Source organism: Furipterus horrens, unplaced genomic scaffold, assembly GCF_987537825.1.
Source record: "Furipterus horrens unplaced genomic scaffold, mFurHor1.1.pri manual_scaffold_13, whole genome shotgun sequence".
NCBI lineage: Eukaryota > Metazoa > Chordata > Mammalia > Chiroptera > Furipteridae > Furipterus > Furipterus horrens.
Window position 1 is genome coordinate 42,083,907 of NW_028327183.1, and position 20,675 is coordinate 42,104,581.

General features: G+C 41.4%; 1 protein-coding gene and 2 non-coding genes across 7 annotated transcripts in view; 2 read left to right on the plus strand and 1 right to left on the minus strand.

Moving 5' to 3' along the window:
* Positions 1–901: 901 nt before the first annotated feature.
* LOC149994761 (U6 spliceosomal RNA) lies at positions 902–1,008 on the minus strand. The gene has a single exon (XR_016507967.1). It is a non-coding gene; the product is annotated as a U6 spliceosomal RNA (small nuclear RNA).
* Positions 1,009–2,113: 1,105 nt separating this feature from the next.
* LOC149994762 (E3 ubiquitin-protein ligase TRIM37-like) overlaps positions 2,114–20,675 on the plus strand; it is a 40,606-nt gene continuing 22,044 nt past the window's right edge. For all 5 annotated transcript variants that reach the window (XM_090261071.1, XM_090261069.1, XM_090261070.1 and 2 more), the window contains exons 1-4: positions 2,114–2,490; positions 4,174–4,218; positions 5,457–5,571; positions 8,418–8,612. In XM_090261071.1, the coding sequence (XP_090117197.1) occupies positions 2,357–2,490; positions 4,174–4,218; positions 5,457–5,571; positions 8,418–8,501 (378 nt within the window). In that variant the 5' untranslated portion in view covers positions 2,114–2,356 and the 3' untranslated portion in view covers positions 8,502–8,612. The remainder of the gene's footprint in view (positions 2,491–4,173; positions 4,219–5,456; positions 5,572–8,417; positions 8,613–20,675) is intronic.
* LOC149994763 (small nucleolar RNA SNORA42/SNORA80 family) lies at positions 6,850–6,986 on the plus strand. Its single transcript, XR_016507929.1, has one exon. It is a non-coding gene; the product is annotated as a small nucleolar RNA SNORA42/SNORA80 family (small nucleolar RNA).

Here is a 20,675-nt window from a genome sequence, read left to right on the forward strand (position 1 = left end):
AGTGGAAGTGCCACAGTTGCTAATCTGCTAATCTCTTTTCTTAGCCCCTCAATGCCTATTGGCTTCCCTTGGGTTTGCTGAGGTGCCTATAAGTTACTGATTAGAGTTGTTCTGATAAATTCCTTATATTTTAAAAGTTATAGCCTACATTAGATGGTGTGGAAATCATGCTAAGTGAGCTTCCAGACAGTAACTAATATACCGTTTCTTCATACTTTTATTAATTTTCTGTTTGATACATAGATCACTTATGAGAATAAAATGTGGACCTATATAGGTGTTTTCTCTAAGCCCAGTGTACTTCAGTGATGAGCAGAACAAAGGCAACACTGTGTCTTTTAAATGCAAGAGAAAACTTAAAAAAATTTTTTTTTAAATTTTGGTAAAATGCACGTAACATAAAATTTATTGTCTTAACTATTTTTAAGTGTGTAGCTCAGTAGTGTTGAGTATGCTCACACTGTCTCACAGCTCATCTCCACCAGGGCTGCCGTAACAGAACAGCACAGACTGGGTGGCTTAAACAGTGTAAGTTTACCTTCTCACAGTTTTGGAGGCTGTAAGGAAGTCCAAGGTCAAGGTATTGTCACGTTTGGTTTCTGGTGAGACTTCTGTCCTCGACTTGGATGAGGCTTTTCTCTCTGCGTCCTTACGTGGCCTCTTCGCTGTGTGTACACACTTCTGGCATCTTTCTTTTCTGGTCAGGACGTCAGTCCTGTTGGGTTAGGCCTTCAAACTATGGCCTCATTTAATATCCATAAAAACCCCTTTTCCAAGTACAGTTACATCATGACCTTCAACGTAGGGATATGGGGTGTGGGGAATGCAGTTCAGTTTTTTACCAGGTCCATCTTCATTCTTTTGCATGTGGATACCCAACTTACAGGAAAACTTTATTTTTTAAAATATGGAACACTTCACAAATTTGCGTGTCATCCTTGCACAGGGGCCATGCTAATCTTCTCTGTATTGTTCCAATTTTAGTATACGTGCTGCCAAAGCAAGCACGGGAAAACTTAAAAATTGAGTTCAATTTTCATTAGGATCTGGTACTACTTTGTGCAGTTAACACGTGTCTTGATTATTGTTAGCATTGGCCACGTTTAGAAAAAGTATTTGTGCGTGCATACAAGCTCACGTAATCTGATTTGCCCAGAAATGTAGTAACAGGCTAGAATTTACCTTCTATGGCAGTGATTTCAACCGGTCTGCCTCGGCATACTGGTGTGCTGCAAGAGTTTCTAAAACATGCAATACCTGACTATTTATTTAGGGACACAGCTTCTTTGTCCGTAGTTTGTCAAATAAAGGGACAACAGGCAACAAATAATAGCTGTTCGGTGTGAAAGAATACAACTTAGAACTATTGTTTTTTTGTCAAGTCAGCAAACAATGTATGTTTTGGTGTGCCACAGAACTTTGTGGTTAGCTCATGTGTGCCATGAGACGGAACAGGTTGAAGATCGCTGATCTCTAGTGACGCTAGGAAATGTCATATTTGTACATTATTCAGAAACTGGACTGCATTTTTCATGTTGTTATAAATTCTTACATATTAATTGAAACAATATTTAAAAAGAAATTGTGTTCCAGTGTAATTCTTAGGTTAGTTTACAGAAGCCATGAAATACATGTTATATTGTTTTCCGAGGTATGGTGGTTTAAAATTGGTCAGCTTTCCCCAACTTAGGGATTTGTTGAGGTAATTATGTTCCAGTATTAATTTATTTCATTTGTAACTATTTCTTTTCATATTTTGTAGATGTGAAAATCCCCATGGAAAACTTAGCATATTTTGCTAGAGTTGTAAGAAGTGTATCTGCCATCGGTGTGTCCAGGCACGTGCCCCAGCCAGGAACTGAGCCAGCAACCTTTCAGTTTGCAGGCTAATAGTCAATCCGCTGAGCCACACCAGCCAGGGCTTCAAAATTCATTCATTTTGAAATTGCATGGTGATAAATCTCAAAGGAAATGGCACAATTTTTACATGTGAGGAAATATAAGTAATGACTATATGAAATAATATATAGCTTTGCTAAAACAAAACAAAGTAACTTTGGAAGTACTGTTTTATGCAAAATTTTTCATTTATCGAGGAGACGTTTTAACCTGCTATGTTGACGAACATTGAGAGGAGGGAAGGACCCGGTGCCAGCCATTCACAATGCTGCTGTCTTTGTAAATAATACAATTCTGATGGAAGAAATGTAATTGTATATATTGATAAGTTTCTTCTCAGGTAACTACTTAATGAATCTGGCTTTTATTCTGATTTACCAACTATATTCATGCTCTCTTCTTCAATTTGAGATATGAATATCGTGTAGAAACGGTTCATTAGTCCTGCAGTGATCCTATGAAAAACATCATTCGAGAGCCTGCATCTGACTTTGAGGTTGGAGAATTCTGGGGCTATAATAGCCTTTTTCGTTTGGACTTACTTGCAAATGAAGGATATTTGAATCGACAAAATGATCCAGTCATTTTAAGGTAGGAAAGATTTGATCCTGTGGCTTTTGTCAGGAGGAAATAATGTCACCTACCAGAAGTTTATTTTAAAGTTTATACCTTTAACAAAGATGAATATTGAAATGCATACTAACCATAACCATACTATGTTCTGAACCATTTCATTTCAGGAGTCCTGTGCAGTTAAGTGAGTAAGTCAGTCAGAAATGTGTTTGACATCTAGTTAGTAATTCCATAAAAAAGAAAGTACTTCTAATAAGTACAGTAAGTTCCAATTTACCTTTTGAACTTCTTGCAGCCTCACTATTTGAAAGTCAAAGAATAGTGAAAATCACATACTTGTTTTTTTCACTTGACATTGTTCATATTTGGGTGACTGACTGGTTTTACAAGGTTAATTTTACAAAATGATTTTCAGATCCTTCTAGATAATAAATTAAAAGTAAGGGAATAGAGACAAAAACTGACAAAACAAAGTGAAAGAGTTGGTGTGTTATTTTCAAGAAAAGACAAGACAAACTCTCAAAGCACAAAAATCCCATCGTTGGAATAAACTTTACACGTCAGAAGTTTCGGTCATCATTACAAGGTGTTTTAATTTGATGATAAAAAATGATGATAAAAATGAGGGCTTGAATATTTAAAAAGGTCGATTCATCCCTGGCCAGTGTGGCTCAGTTGGTTGGTGTGTCATCCCGGTAACTAACCCGAAGGGTTGCAGATTCGATTCACGGTCAGGGCACATGCCTCGGTTGCAGGTTCGATCCCCGGTCCGGGTGTGTATGGGAGGCAACCAGTCGATGTTTCTCTCTCACATCAGTGTTTCTCTTTTCCTTCCTCTCTCTCTAAAAGCACTGAAAACATGTCCTCAGGTGAGGATTAAAAGAAAAGATTCAAATGTGTTTTGAACTGAGAGGTTTCAGAGTGTTTTAACAGTACAGAAAGTGTTCTTCAAAACAATTTTGAAATCCTTTTTCCTTGGAGTGATTTGATAAACTCTTAAATGTCACCTATTCTGAGCTTTGTTCTTGAGCATGCTGGGTGAGCTGCTGTTGTATCAACCTTTACTATTCTGTGTTCTTCGGAAGTTCTCTGGGAGAGTAAAGAAGTGGAGAAGGAGATCATTGCGTTTTTAATGTAGGAAAAAAGCATGTTTTTGTCCGCTTTGGGGGATTAGTTTAGTTCCATTTTAAAACCTTTTAATTATTTTTGTATTTTAAAAACATAATTCAACAAAATAAACACTTTGTTGCCTTTTCACATCAATCTTACCAACCTACGAAAGAGCTGTTTTATACCCTTAGTTCTCTCTTTATTGGAGTATTAGTAATGTTGAATCTTTTTGGTGGGAATCTGTGAGTTTCCTTTTTAATGCAGTTTATCCTACCTCTAGTTTTTTATTCAGGCCATCCCTGATTATAACAACTTTTCTCATACTTAGTACAGAAACAGATTCCTGTTGTGGTGTTTAATTGTCCCTTATTTAGCAACATTTACTGAGTCTGTGCCTGGCATTGAGCTAATATTAAGAGAGAGGAAGATATGGTTTTTGTCCTCAGGAACCTCAAGATGAAAATGGGCAGATAAAAACAATTTATTATTCTATAAGGTAGTGCGGTCATAGCAGTGTCAATAAATTGCTGCGGGATCATGAAGGGGAAGCTTTTAATGACCTTGTTACTCATAATATTTATTTAATGACAGATTGTTCAAGATTCTGATGGAGTTTTATATGTACATACTAGAAAGGTACTTAAGGCTTTTCTGTAACTATATATAAAGATATATCTATTTTATTAAAAAAGAACGTTAAAGAATTTTATCTTGTGCTTGCTTTTGTTTTAATGGCAGAAATACTAAAAATGTGCAAGGTTGACCATGGTTTGATTAGTCATTCAAAGATACTGCTCTTGAGAAAGTCTTACTAATGTCCTGTTAGTGTATGCTGTCTGGGCAGTGTCCACTCAGAATGGTGGTTGAGTAAATCCCTCCTGCCCTCTGAGGCAGGAGTGTCCTTACGAAAAGCAGATACCTGCCGCAGATAACTGCTAGAAGGTCAGTAGATCCTTACACTAGGAAGAAAAGTGGAATGGTAGCTAACATAAGGCTGGCAAGACTGGGACTAGGATTTAGAGACTTGCAAATTAGTCTTGCCTTTTATGACTCTTTAGAAACCTCTATACGTTACTGTAATTTTTTTTCACTGTCAGTGGAGTCATGTTTGGCTGTGTAAGAAAGTAGTTTTTTTTTTTGTTTATTGTTTGCTTTTGCTTTAATAAGTATTCATTTTTTAAAAAACTACTGATAACTCCTGTCACTTATCCATTCATAGACTTTAATATAGATACTTTTTTTCCCCTTAACTATAGCTGACATATACCATATTGTGATATATGGAGAGTTTTGATTTTTAAGCTGCTGTCCGGAGGGGTCGGGATTATAGGTTATTGAAAACACGAGACCCTTTTGGAGACTGTAAAGCAGTCCTGGGTGGCTGACCTTGTAATTGATCTTTTTCCTGAGGAGCAGGGAATGTGGGAATGTGAGATGCAGGAAGGAGGGGAAAAGAGCAGGGCCGAAAACACACCACCTGTTTTGCTCGGGTCTGACCTAGTTAAGAAAAGGGAAAGGGAGTGTTAGCTTCCTCCCTCCTGCGTAGTTGGTCCTGTTCTTCCCGACTGGTGATCAACATTGAATTTCTGCCTGGTTATTGTAATAAATAGGCTTTAATAAGTTAACCATGATGAGTAATGTTAAGTCTTTAGAAAACTACAGTTTAAGTTTAGACGGCTGACTTAAAGATGACTTCAGAACCTAATTTTATTATGATTTATGAACTGTATGTATAAATGGCGAATATGAGGAGCTCTGAGTTCATTTTTAACTTTGGCCTTGCAATGCAAAATTTTAGAATTTGTAGTTATAGATTCAAGGCTTGGTTGATATATTTTACTGTTTTATTTTTCACGTGCAGCTATTCTTTTAAGGTTACAGGTTCGTTCACCAACTTTCTTTCAAAGATGCTGGGACCGGCATTGGTGTATTACTCCACTGGAGGCTGCACAAACTCGCTATGTCCAACAAATCAGTAAACTTAAAGAGGTAAGCAGAAAATAGTATTTTGGTGGTTTAGTGTTTCCTTGTCTTCTTGGCCTGTTTAGCTTTGTGATTAGATTTTGGATATTTACTGCTGTTTGTAATTTTGTAGAAAAATCCAGTTATCTTGTTCTTCACGCTCACCCTCTCTGAACCTGTAATTCTCTACTGTTCAGTAGTCCCCAGTCACATGTGGCTGTGTAAACTTAACTAAAACAAAAAAAAGTCAGTTCTTTCGTTCCACTGGCCACATTTTAAAGGCGTGAATTGGGCATTGCAGGTACAAACACGTGCCTCGCTGCGTACCGTTGTGTGGCCGCGCTGCTGCAGTGCGTCCCTGCGCTTCTCTCGGGCGTCTGTGTCCGCCCCACCCCCCGGGCTGTCCTGAGTTTAGGGGACTCAGCGTGGTAGGAAACCTGACAGTTACCGTCTTCAGTGCACACCGTTGGTGAATTGAACCCTGGGGAGCATCAGGTAATTAATTTTCGTTTTACAGCGTTGGACTAAATTATGTAGGAACATTCCTTTCTGCCAATGGAAAGTGAGGTGGGGTGGAAGGTTGGAAATGCCAGGGGCGGCTAATAGGTGACGGAGGAAGGTGTAAGTAAGCACGTGCTTTCGGGGATGTTCCCGTTAAATGTGCTGTTTAAAGCCCCTCTATTTATATAGAGTTTACTAACTGTATGTGTACGTGGGGCCTGGTAGGAGAAGGATGAGAATAAATTGGGGAGTTTTGCATTGTCATAGATCCCCCGTTAGCAAAAGGCAGCAGGTTGTGAGGGAGATGGTCCAAGAAATGGTTTTACGAACATACGAATATATTGTTTTATCTAAGTATTCTTTTTGCCCTGGCTGCTATGGCTCAGTGGATTGAGTACCAGCCTGCGAACCAAAGGGTCACCAGTTCGATTCCCAATCAGGGCACATGCCTGCGTTGCAGGCCAGGTCCCCAGTTGGGGACGTGCAAGAGGCAGCCACACATTGATGTTTGTCTCCCTCTCGTTCTCCCTCCCTTCCCCTCTCTCTAAAAATAAATAAGTAAAATCTTAAGAAGAAGAAAAAAGTCAAGTAGATCAGTGCGACATTTTAGCAGGATTAATCTGGCCTGGCGCAGGGAGGAGCCTGTAACTGATACATTTGCTTTGTTATGAGATGTTTGATATTTTCTTCGTGTGCTTCAAGAGCAGTTATCTGCTTTTAAGTTTCAGTAGCTTCACTCTTTATAGCCCAAAGCTCTTAGCAGCCCAAACTCTCCCCCCACAGAATAAAGAAATGGGATATATTGCCTGGTAATGGATTTATGGTGGGCCCGTCTCTGTGGGCCTCTCATAGTGCACCCAGGCCAGAGCACATCGCAGCCTCGAACCGCTGCCCAGCCTCCGTATCTGTGGGCTGTGAGCACCAAGGGGGGTTGTACAGTGTGAGAAATGAAAAGAGTAAAAAATTAAAAAGAAACTGGATATAGTCATAGCCTAGGATGCTGCATAGAAAGATAGATGAATCTTATAAACATAATGTTAAACAAAGACGCCGGATATAAGAGCACATCCATACCTTACTTTACGTTTATATAAATTTCAAAAACAGGCAAAAATAACCTATGGTATTGAACTCAGAGATTACCTTGGGGAGGAAGGTTAACGAGCAATTTGAGGTGTGGGGGAGGTTCTGTGGTGCCAGTTCTTGGGGAGCACTCATTAGGCTGTGTACATTGGTCTCAGACACACACCCACACCCCACACCCCACAATGATGGCAGCTTTAGCTCCGAGAGAGGGAGACTGAAACAGATGCTAAAGCCTTTGATGCCCGTGGGTGAACAGCATAGTGGGCAGAGAGGATGGGGACACGGGAGTGAGGGCGCAGAGAGGGCTTAAAGCACAAAGGAAAGGAGTTTTTGCTCGTCGGTGAGAATAACGGCCTGGAAGGTACTGAGGAACAGGGGACTGGTGGCACTCCTTTCTGTACTGGGGGTTCATTTAACACAGACAACTCCTACATTTAAAGACCCAGGTATCAGGGCATTAGATACCACAGAGCGGGCTTATGACCTTACTTACTTACTACTCAGAGTCACCTGAGCAGGTTTTTGGAAAAAAAGGTCCTGGATCTCACTCCAGTATTTTCATTCAATACATCTGATGTGGAGCCCAGGAATCTCTAATTTAAAAAACTCCTCCAACTGTTTGATATGCAGCCTGATTTGACAACTCCCTAAAAAGGAAGTGTTAAGAAAGAGTTTTGTGGTGGAAGGAGATATTTTTTGGCCAGTTTTAACAGGAGTTCTGGTGGGTACTGAGGCTGGGAAGAAAAATTGGTAATGGAACAATTATTCTTAGAAGAGGAAGAAGTAGGAAAAGGGGACATCATGAGGATGTGACTGTAGATGAAAAACATGTCAGTATTTAGCCTGAATCTTCTGAATAATCAAACTTTTCTCTTAAGTTGCTTCCTGTCGCATTTCTTTGAAACACTCATAAATAAATAGTCAGAACTCAATTATTTTATGTTATTGTTACAATGCCTACTTTTAAGACTTTTCTTTGGGTAACATTTTAAATGTTGTGTTTCTTTAGAGTATATTTAAGTTGCTTTAATAAAGGTCAATTTTAACCAATATTTTCATACTTACTATTTGCTAGGCATTGTAGGAGGCACTAGAGAAAAGTCAGGTGGTTTCCTTGGTTTAAAGCTTAGTTCAGTATAGGTGATAGAACAAGCTGGAAAAGTCTCCAGGTCTTTTATACAGTTTGCTGTCCAAAGACCTGGAGAAGATCCGTGTTTGCTTTGTCTGTTAAGCCTACTTAAGTTTGTGCAAGTATGTAGCATGCATTTTCTGTCTTTCTCTTGCAGGCAATAACCAGGGCTATGTGGGTGCCAGTAGCCGAATGTCGAGAAGAGCACATGTATGCTCCGCTGCTACCACTGGTTTATTAGACCTTGATCCCATCATTTTAATACGTTTGTTGGACCTAAAGGACCGGAGCAGTATGGAAAACCTGTGGGGCTTACAGCCTCGCCCACCTGCTTCACTGTTGCAGCCCACAGGTAAAATACCAACGTGGTTTCCTTTTTTGTGTGGTTCCCCAAAAGAACTCATATTTTAATCCAAGTACATCATCTAATTGTTGGAATATAGTATGTTTCTGTAGCAAATTGATTTTTCGTTGTAAGTCATAAAATGACATTAATCAAATTCATTTTCTATTATTATTTTCTATTATCAAAGGTGTTTTGTGCAAAAACGTCAAAGTGCCTGAAAGGCTTTTTTTCGCATTTGTTCCGAAAGAGGTTTTTTTAAAATACGATTTGCCCTGTAAATTGTATATGTAATTGACAGTTTGATCCATGTGAAGTACAGTTTACATCTTTGTGAATGGACTTAGTTTTGCAGGCTTCATGAAGACCATAATTTCCAAGTGGAATTGTCTAAATTGAATATAGAAAAAGATGGTTTACTCTTACTTTGATGTTCAGTAGCCTAGAAACCTCTACCAGTTTGTTGGAGTGTTTTAAGTGCAAAGGTTATTTGTTGAAGAGAAAGTAATTTGTGTTACTGTAACACAGTGTATGCACACGTATGAGAGGGGTAGGCAGAGTCCGACTCTGAAACTCTAGGGCTTAGTCATTTTCAAGAGCTAAGGATTTACTTTTAAATCACACATTTGAAAGAACCAAATTTTTGTTGGAAAGCTTTTAAAAATATGCTGAACATTTTCATACCTTCTTAACCAATAGTATTGTACAGATTAAGTCAGTGGTTTGGAACACTGATTTTAATGCATCTTTAAAGGAGTGCAGCTCCCTACTCTTGCGGGAACACCGCTGTTGCTTATGAAGACTAAGGGTAATGTTTCTTATGGAAGTGCGAAGTTTATTTTAATTCAAGTCCACAGCCTGGGAAGAGATGTTTCCTTCCAAGATAAGGAAGAAACAGCACACATTAAATTCTTAAGTGGTGCCTTCTCTAGAGCTGCTTCCCCGTGACTCCAAACCTTAAGCTGTGGATGGGCTTCAGGTGTGACACTCTGGGAGTCGAACAAATCTTTGAGGACAGGAGGAGCAGGAATGGGTGTTTCTGGTGCATCAGACCTCCAGGGCAAGGCAGAGCCACGTGGTCGGAGGGTCTGAGGTGGGTGCTGCTTGTTCACATAGGTGAACGTGTGGAAGGCGGGCAGCGCAGCACACAGCAGCTCGTGGGAGAGGATTTCTGCACTAGAGATCTGTGTGTGTGTGTGTGTGTGTAGGAAAGGGGCGAGGGGGGCATCAGCTGAGGTCCGTCACTTTTTTTGGGGGGGGGCTCCTCTTCACCCCCATAACTTTGTATTTTATCTTTACGATTTTTAACCTGTTTTCTTTGAATAAGGAGCACCGTCATATTCCTTAACACGGTGAAGGTACAAGAACCTTGAAGCGATTACTGCTCTCACGCGTTCTTCTTTGCTCTGTCTCTCCAGCATCTCCCTGCTGCCTAGGCAACAGCTGGGAATTTTTTAAATTAAAAAGATAAAAACAAAATAACTAAGTGGTAAGGGTGGAGAACCCGCTACACCAAGACAGGGCACACATTTGCGCTTAAGTTTAAGGGAGAAGACAGGCCCCACCGTGAAGACAGGCTCAGGGCTCCAAATATTCTGACAGACCTAAGACCTGATGATGGGGGGCCCCAATGGGGTCAAGGATGTTGTACATAACTGGCACTTGGTGAGCCAGGGGCCAGAGCACCCAGATGAATTGTTATTTGACTTAATAACCCACAGCCCTGGAGAAGGATGTGTTTTCCAGTTCTCGGGGACTGACAGTATTGGGGGTCACGGGGGAGAGGAGCCCCTCTTCACCGTTGTTTGACCACACTGCTGCTTGAGGAAGTGCTGGCTACCCCAGGAGTCCTGCTTCAGCCTTGCTTTTCTTGCTTATGGCTCGTGCTATTTGTGTATATATCTATTTATCTATTTACATTTTAATTCCTTCCCTCATGGCTAGAGGTGGTTACGAATGTACACATTTTAAGAGAAAAAAATTTATTGGTGACTGGTTCACTCTGGCAGGAGTATCAGGTTTCACTTTCTATTGCAACTGAATCCAAGGCTGCAGAGCTGGAGGCTTCCTCCGTCTCTCTGGGGAGGGAAGAAGAAGGTCAAAGCTTTTCCTCTTGAAAGGGACAAGGAAACTATTCATTATTTCCCCCTTTTAGACAGAAATTCTAAATAGTTCCCAGTCATTTACATGTTGTCTGAAAGCTCTTCCCCAGCAGATGAACCCTTGGCATGCAGCTTCTGTGCCTCCTCTTTCTCAAAAGGGCCATATGCACCCCTCAGCCGGCTCCAGAAACCGCCCTCCTAGAAAACAGACAGGGAAACGTGAATTCTGTCACCCGCTTTGTCCCGCCACAGTGCTTGATCCTCCTGCCATTTACCTCCATCTTGCTTTCCGCCGATCGGGCCTTACGCAGCAGTCCTGAGAAAAAGCCCCTTGGAGGAAAACGCATACCAACAATTAGTGATTTATCCCTGGCCTTATTAGGACTAAATGGGTACCTGGGTCCACACTCACAGGCTAAATCACTACAGACCTGGGACCTTGGAAATGATTCCTTGGACACTGAGCTTCCAGGGGTTCTCTGTGTCTGTTTAAAATGTCCCTGCCATGTCTCTGGGGTGACCTCTGTGTGCGGCTTGGCATGGAGTACAGGCAGGGTTTTCAGCCCCACTCACTTTCTTGGCCCTTGGCCAAGCGCCCTGAAATGTTTCGGGGGAAAAATGCACTGCCATGTTAGGCAGAAGCAGTTTATTCTCTCCAGAAGCATTTCACATCCGTCCCATTTAGACTTAATCCCACATGTACCCTTTGCTGGGGGTGAGGGTGCGGGTAAGAAGGTGCTTTTAACTTTCTACTGCTTTATCCTGTAAGTTAAACCACACAACTAAATGCCTGAGTGCAAATAGCAAAGTTAGCTAAGTTAGCTAGCTTGCTGACTTCCGTACTGCAGGCTGTCACTGCTGAGTGAGTTGTGAAATCAGCTTAGAAGTCACAACCAGCACTAGAATACAAAATATTCTTTTTGACTGAAACAGAATAGAAAAATATCAGAGTGCATAATGATTCTGTTTTAGAAACGACTTATGTCTGTGCGGGACGTGCGTACTGAGCTCTGACATAAAGCGTAGCTCACAGCCCAAGCACGGGGTAATCAATGGAGAGGCCCCAGCTGGAAAGGCACCATCTTCTTTCTGACACTCACTAGCACTGTGACCTCTTCTCTGTTTCCTTCTTATTAAAGGAAAAGACAAACTACTGTGTAAGGTCTCTCCCAGTTAAAACTCTATGAGGTTGGGATGAAGGCAATAGAGAGAGTAGGGGCCTGAAAACCAGGAGGACGGGAAGGGAAGTTTCCTGCCACCTTACAGGAAGGACTCACACAGTCTGCCTTTCGTCAGCCTTGAAGGAGACCAGCGCCTTCACCCTAAGGCCACGTGGCTTTCCCTGTCCCTTCCCCAGAGCTCCCACCACCAGCAGGAACAGGTACAACCAAGACCTCCCCCTTTGCTCCCTGTTTCCTTAAAGGACCAGTGACAGCAGATGCATCTGTGCCGGTCACGCTCTCTATCAGCTTTGGCTACGGAGCTCATTTTGCAAAGTCCCGGCAAAGCATCAGAGTTAACAAGTGTTCTTTCCAAACTTAGTGGTTTCCTCAGTGTAAAATGAGACTGAGGCAGAGTTCTAAGTTCTCCTCTAGTTCTTTCTTTCTTTCTTTTTTTTCTTTTAACTTTTCTTAGCATTTATTTTATGATAAATTTACTCCCAAGCTTTTGTTTCTTCAGTTTCTACCGGCAATTTTTATCTTTTCTTTTCTGTGTAACCTCCTCTTCTGGTTCAGGACCAATCTGCTCTTTTTCAGGGAGGAGCGTCTCAGTGCGGCAGGCCTGAGAGCCGTGTGTGGGTTAACGCACCGTGAGCGCCGTAAGCTCTGCGCTGTATCTTGGGAGCTTTGCTCACCTGGGTGTGCTCAACGCCCAGAGTCTGCACCTCAGCCCTTAAGTTCGCACTACTCTGCATTTTAAGCATGTGCAGCAAAAACGTAGCACTTTTTGGGGGCACCAGACTGCACCCAGCCCCAATCTTTGGCCTTGGGCACACCTACCAACTCCACTATTGTAAACAGAATGGCACACATTGCTTCTGTAAAGTAACATCCTTTAGCTGCTTGGTGGCTTTTCAGAGACACATACCCTTGATGGCCTGGCAGTTTCCCAAGTGTTCTCAATGTGAACATGAATATTTAAAACTCTGGATTTGCATGATTGTGTGGGGTTTTCTGGGTCAAATGAGTAGTGAACCATTTTCAGAGGTCACCTCAGGCCACTTCCAGGAAGAAGCTCCTCTAGTTTTAAAACCCTACTTTAAAAACTGTCAGACTAATATTTACCGTGGCTTTCCTTCCTTATTGTCCTCTGATGTTCTTCCGCAACAAATCTGTTTTAGGAAGACAACAACATCACAGTTATTCATCACAGTGACCACAGTCTCTAAATCTTTATTTGTTCCCTTCTAAGTAAGGTGATAACTTTCTTGAGGACATGGATTTGTTGAATATCCTTTGACTCTCCTTCCATAGGCCTTAAGTTAGGGTCTTGCAGGGAGCTGGCAGTGTGTTTCATTGGCTGCTTTGGATAACATTCAGCGGGTAATCCCTAATGAAAGCTCTTAGAAGTAGGAAAATAAAAGAAAAATGTCTCCCAGAAACAACAAAGCGGCTTTGTTTTAAGGTCAAGAACAAGAGTAGGATGCCTGTTATTACTGCTACTATTCATCATTGTTGAGGAGGTCCTACTCAATTTAATAAGAAAAGTGAAGTACTGGAAAGAGACAAAACGCATGTGCATAGGAGATGATGCCAAATCTAAAACTGCAAGAGCGTCGACTAAAATTTTAATGTCAAGTAAGATGATAATTCAGTAAGTAAATCCAAAATCAAATGATCAATACGCAAACCTCAAGCGTTTTCCCACGTACTAGAAAAGACTAATTAAAAATGAAAGAAAGATCCCACTTATAATATCAATAAAAATGCACCAAGTACCTAAAAACGGACTTAACAAAAAATGTGTAAGACCTATGTGATCAAAACATTAAAACTCTTCTGAAGGACATTAGGAAGAATACACGACGTGAAGATACTGTGTTCCTAGAATGTTGTAGAGATGTCCATTCTCTTCAAATGGACCTACCAATGTAATGCAATCTATTCAAATTCCAAGAGAGTTTTTAAACAAAACCTGGCCAGCTGGTATTTGGTAAAGAAAATATGCAGGAATAGCTACAAAATGTATGAAAAAGAAGATAAAAAAGCAGGAGCTTACCTTACCAGATATCAAAATGTGTTATAAAGAAAGTGGAATTACATAGTGATACTGCTACTGGTACCAAAAAAAAAAGATCACTAGATCAACAGACTAGAGTCCAAAGAGAGTCTTTTAGATCAGGAAAGAAAGAATGAGTCATTCAATAAAAGATTTTAAAACGATTATATCTTCATGGGGGAAAACAGTCAACCACACTAAAAACAAAACCAATACTAGACAAATTTTTTTAAAAATTATGAATAAAAGAAATATTATAAAAAGGACTAAAAGACAATATCAGAGACTATTTTCATGCCATGAGGTAAAGGGCTCGCTAACGAAACGCATACCCCATAAGCCATGAGATGATTGGCAGACAGGGTGACAGACTGTCAACACACATCCTGCTCCTCACAGCCCTTGCCCTCTTCTCCCCTTGATTGTTTCCTTCCTGTTGATTTATGGAAGTCCTTTGATATTAAATATCTTCATCCTTTCAGTGGTTTTCATTGAATTTCAAAATTTCAGATATTCCTCAGTGTCATTGTCTTTAAGCAGACAGAAGAGTCAGGCAAACCATCCTCAAAAAGCTTATCACCTCAGTGGGGAGAGGAAATAATTAAACCACATAATCAAACACAAATGTGAGGTTAAACTACATAGAAATTAAATGCATTATAGGAGTTTACAGAAATTCCAAAAAAACAAAGGCCATATGCCCCCTGGAGATGTAGAGGGTATTGTCTGGGCAATGGCCAGTGACTTCTTCCCAGAGGCCTTGGCAAGTTGCCCCCATGCTAGTCCCCAGCTCCTAGGCTCAGAAATCAGACTCTTCACCAAGAGAGGGCTCACTTCTTCCGATCGGGGTAGTCTCACCTTGTCAATACTGCAGTGCTAATAAAAAATCGGAATGCCAAGATTATGGCCTGACCAAGAGAATTAATGTGCTCCGCAGACAACATCTGTGTCTACACGATCAGGGAAATACGCTCTGTGGAGCTAGGCCACGTGGCACACAGAAGCACAGTCAGAAGGCTGTTTGGGGAGACCAGAATTAGAACACTAGGAATCAGCTGAATCCTGTGTTCAAAAGAAAAGACTGAATGAGCTGCGTCCATGCGTCTCCCCAACAGGCACAGCCTGGCTAGTGGGCCGGACTCTGCACATCTGCTGCCTGAGCTGCCATGTCTACTCTTAGGCACTGCTAGGGTGGGCAGTGCCCATGTCAGACTCTCCCTCACCTTTTCTCTGCCTTTACTGCTGACCGACCCTCCGCAGATAGCCATTAGCAGTTACACATCCAGCCAGGTTTTACTCAAGTCTGGTAGACCAGGACGCCAACTGGTCCGTACCCATCTCTGTTCTGCTGTATGATGTGTTTGACTTGGTATTTCTCTCTTGGGGAGCTACCTTATAAAAACTTACCATATTTTTAAGTTCTCAGGGGAGGGGAATGCCTCACTACTGCCCACGCCCCAGAAGAGTGATAAATCTCACAGAAGAAGTAGGACTAGCAGGGCTGAAATAGGAACTTGAGCTGCCTTTGGGAGATTCATAGGACTTGGAGCACAGGCGGAGCAAAATAAGGGAATTTTAGATGGACAAAGGCAGAAACAAAAGTAGAAATGGGCATGCTGTGGCTAGGTTATGGTGGGGGGCTGCCATGACCATTGAAAATGTAAACAAGGTATTAGGTTGGGTTAGTAGGGTAGTCAAGACTGTCAGCTAGTTATATCACTTTTAATGTTAGCACCTGCCTGTTGGGAAAATAAACCGTTGTGTAATTGAAGAAAAGGCACACAGGCAAGCTCCAGGAACAGGTGACTGTAAATACGACATGCTTTAGAGAGGCCTGATGCAGGATTTAGTTTGCAGTGTTTTAACTGAACCTATTTACACCATGCTTTTTACACACTGGAGAAGAAAGCTGCTAAGTAAAATAATAAATTGAAAGGATCACACTTCCATCTTTTAGCCATGTTCTTTTTGCCAGGATGACATAACTATGAAGGTGGCGATTCTATATCTCTCCTCATTTCAGCCAAGGAGAGAAATCAGTGGTAGAAAGAGTGATTGGTAATACATCAAATCAACATCATCCATTTTGAGTTGAAGAAATTTTGCTGTCATGTCAACTCTGGCCTATCATGAGTTCTCAAAATAGCACAGTGGCTTGTTATCTTGATTTCAGTTCCACAGAGATCTCTGGGAGTGGGCTTCCTTTAAAAATCTCTGGAGTATAATGTGTAATAAAATAATAAAGCATATCTCAGCATTCATGACTAAAGGATAATATCAAGGAGGAGTAGGTGGGAAAGTGGTTTTGATTTTCAGTTTGTGGGTTCTGACTCTATTCTAAAGACAGACTGTATTTTGGGAAGCTGAATGAACCGTTGTCTTACCAAAATGAGACAGGCAATTAGAAAATATAATGTTACAACTACAGTAACAAGAATGGCCAAAAGGAGTTTCTTCTCGGAGCCATATCCTGGCACATTTTTGATGACCTTAAAAGAGAAAAAAGAATTAAAAAAAAACAGAGATGGAAAAGATAAAAATAACTATTCTTAAGCTGTTGCTAAATAGCTAACTATCCTTTAGTACTCTAAAATCCCACTCTTTCAGTTGAATGGTATATGAGGAGGGACCCCAAAAAAACCCAGAATATATTTATAAAATATTGTGTATTTATCCTTACATGCTTAAACTTCAGTCCCCTTCAGAGTACTCTCTATTTGATGCAGTGCACCTATTGAGACGTTTTTTCCACTGCTCACAACAGTTTTTGAACTCGTTGATTTTGATGCCTTTTAGTGCTTCTGCCGTTTTTTTTGTTTCATCAATTCCACATTGGCAAAACAAATCCCTTTGAGGAATTTTTCATCCAGGGAAACACAAAAAGTCACTCGGGGCAAGACTGGGTGAATACGGGGTGTGGGGTGCGGGGGTCATGCCATTTTTGCCCAGAGCGGCTGAACACTCAGCAAGGTGTGGGCAGGTGCGCTTGTAAATTACCCATCAACGATGCTGAAAAAGTCTTCAAAAAAAATTCAGTGAAGCCTAACACAGCCTCTCACAACAAAACGAGCTGGTACACTCTTACAGATGGGTTTCTAGAATACTCCCCTAGTGGAGGAAACCTGTACTACAAGGGGACCGCCCTTTCAGAAGACAATTCTGGGTTTTTTGGGGTTCCCTCTTGTATAGGTTCTTAAAGAGCATACCGTATCTAACGTGTTATGCAATCTTAGTGTTAGCATTTTCTTGTGCAATTTATTTAGCTTGTGTGTTAGGTCCTCTTAGCATCGACCCCAGGAACAGTGGCACAACTGTCTAAATGCGCAGTGTTCGCCAAAGTCACATGGCTGAGACAAGAGACAGTCTGGGCGCCTCTGGTCTTCCTACCTCAGTGCTTTCATGGCAGGTCCTCACTGACTCACGGCCCAAGCCTTGTGCCTCAGGAGCTGTCCTTACCTCATGTGGCTCCTGCTCTTCCTCTTCACCCTGGGCTCCTCCCTTCTCAACTTTCCATTCATTCATATTCCAATCTGCGTTGGAGATGTTTGCTTTTTGTTGCTCAGTAAAAAACTCTTTCAATAGATCTGTTCCAAAAAATAGTTTCCTCAATTTATTTTTGTAACTTGAATTGTAAAATTTAGATTTAAGAAGGATCCCTCTATTGTTTTTCAAATGACTCAGGGGCATACCTCCATCCTGTACATTTGAAAAAGGGAGTTTAATGAATGGTAATAACATTGATTTTACATCTGCTTTTTAATCTCCAAGAAATAAGGCAGTCTGTACTGTAGTGCCCTAATGGCATCACTGTTATCATTAAAGTCTAGCTGCTTACCCAGAATGGCTGACAATTTCTTCTCCTTTTGGCCTGAGGAGGCCTTTCCCAGCTCAATTGTCAGCTCAGTGCTGGCGTTCTTATTCCGATATTGTAATCCTCTTATGATAGAGCCTTCTGCATTTGTTAAATGTTCATCTGTCAAAAAAGAAGAGACCACTTTTGATAATGAAGGACTCATGGGACAGCTTTCTGTCAGTGCAAAGCCCTACATCCCAGTCAAATAAATTGGGAATCAGCAAATATCAGTGTTGTTGAGAGAGGAGAAAAATAACCCCCAACTTAAACCTGATTGGCGACACAACAAAAGGAGAAAAGGTATGTTTTTAAAGGGCATTATTGACTCAGAACATTCCATAGTGTGAGATAGAGCAACTATATTTAGGATGATTCCCTTGATCCCCAGGGGCCCATTGCCAGGTACTGAAGAAAAACCAAGGCTGGAAGACCCCACTCAGTTACACTCTGCAGATCTACTGCGATTCCTCCCGTTCATGGTCCCCATCCTGTCCTGCTCAGATGCAGAGGGAGCACAAGGCTTCCTCCCTCCACCTCTTCGTGTGCTCGTGTTCTTGCTACCATCACGGGTGAGCATGATTAAAACCCACGCACGGTTAACAGGTCTTCATCTGGACATGCCCTTCTCCACTTACCCACCAAAGCATCAGCTTGGTCACTGCTTTCATACATCCCCGCCCCCAGAACAGAAGGCTCTATACAGAAAAATAACTCTTGCTCTGTGCTTACATTTAGGCACGCATCTGGAATGTGGGTTAATAGACTTGGCAGGTTGTGTGCCACTGTGGATTGTTCAATACATCTATGGAGTAATACTTTGGGGTCCTAAAGTACAGAAGGGAAAAGGCAGCTGTTGTCAGATGCCTACTTTCCTTAACATTCATGTCTTTTCTTCTATTTTTGGCTTTACTTGGGGAACCATCCAAAGCTTCTGACTGCATAAAGGTCAAGTGTATCATTGTGCAATTGGGTTTCCATTCCAGAAGAATGAAAGTGTTGCTGGTGAAGGTGAGGGTCAAAGAAGGAGTCGAGGGTCCCCAAAGGGGGAGCTTGTGGAGCCCCAAAATGAAAGCCAGAGACCTGGGCACTAGGTGACAGCCCTTAACACTCTCTAATTTTGTTTTTACTCTCCTGGCAAAGGAGATTAAAATGCCTATTCTGCCCACCTTTGGGGTAGAGGGGAGTAATATAATGGGCCAAAAAGTTGTATTTGAAAAATGGGCCACACACTCTTTATGTAAGTAGCACAGCGTTATTATTTATGATGCGCCCCAGATCACTGCCAGAGACCCACATTCACGCTGTCTAGGCATGAAAGCACATTTTGGAAGTTATCAAATAGGTGCCAATAAGCCTAATTTGTAGAAAAATACCTAAAAGCACCCAAGTGTTTGGTGGATAGAAAACCGTGAGCTTCGGAGCAAGTTCAGAGCTAGACAGTCTAAGAATACAAGAGGCCTCCCACCCGGTACAAGGATTTGGTAGTAGCTTCTGCTAATAAAACCAGAAACTCTCAGTTTCCAAATAAAATTTTCATTAAAAAGCATCACTCAAACTCTTTTTATAAAATTGCAAATATAAACAAAATAAAAACACATCTCTACCTGTCCAATGAGGCAAAGCACAAATGAGGCCTAACACATCCAAAACGCGTTTACAAACTGTGACATTGACCAGCAAGTTCTCATTTGGACGGAAAGCACCAAACTGAGCACAGCGTGCGCCATGTGTTCATTACTGTTAATCCCCTGCCCCCTTCCTTTCTCTTTTTCCTTCATCTAACTTTTAGCAAGGAAGCAATTCTCAGAAATATAGGGAGTTAAACTCTGGATGAATGAATAAAAATAACACAGTGACCTTATTTGTTTAAAAACTTACCATCACTGGGACAACTGTAATAGAACAACAGTTTTAAAAAGAAAAAAACAAAAACAGCAACAACAGCAAACCTTCAAAAGGTATTTCCAAAGGAAAAATACTTACCATCATCAATTAAAAATTAAAACAAATAAAATGAAAATTAAAGAATTTACCACTGGGCAATTCAGACTCACCACAAGCTGGGCGTGTCTGACAGTCAGCGGGGCAGTGCAATTTCACTCTCTGGCCGACGCGCTCAATGTTATCTCTGAATTTGCAGAGGCAGCAGGCCAGATCATGAGGGAGGACCCTATACGTGGAAAGAAAGAAAATTAACTTATTGGCAGAAAAGTTATTTGAGCGGGTAGAAGAGGTGGGCAGAGGCTACCAGAGGGCTGTGCAAAGAAGAGCAGTGGGGGCTGATCACCTGAAAAGCGTGGTGAGCATCAGCTGGCACTTGGTGATTCTTTTGGTAATCCTCACTGGGGAACATGCTTACTGATTTTAGAGAGAAGGGAAGGGAGGGAGAGAGAGAAGGAGAGAAAACATCTGTGTGAGAGAGAAACTAACTGGGAATGTCAGCCAAACCCTAGGGTGGCTGGAAATGGACCCGCGACCTTTCTGTTTACAGGAAGACTCTCCAACTGACTGAGCCACACCAGCCAGGGCACTATTTGTTCTTCTTCAATATTGTCAATAAATTGAGGAGAGGACAGAAGAGTAAGAATGGCAGTGGGTATAGTATGCCTAGACTAAAGGTGATAGGCACTAGAATCGGATGACACTGATCTGTAGTTTTAATTCAGATGTATCTCCTTCTCCCAACCCAGAAGTCTCACTTTGGGTGGAGAGTACACTAGGAGGGGGAAAACTTCTAAGAAGACTCTGGATAAGTCCGCAACTTATAAATCCCTAATTGTGAGTGGTAAATGTATTAGAAATTACTCTGGGCATAAAGAAAAACATGGTGTAGTTAAATAGGAGCAGATTGCATTGGGCAAATCTGGACAATATGAACATTCAAAAGAATAATGATAA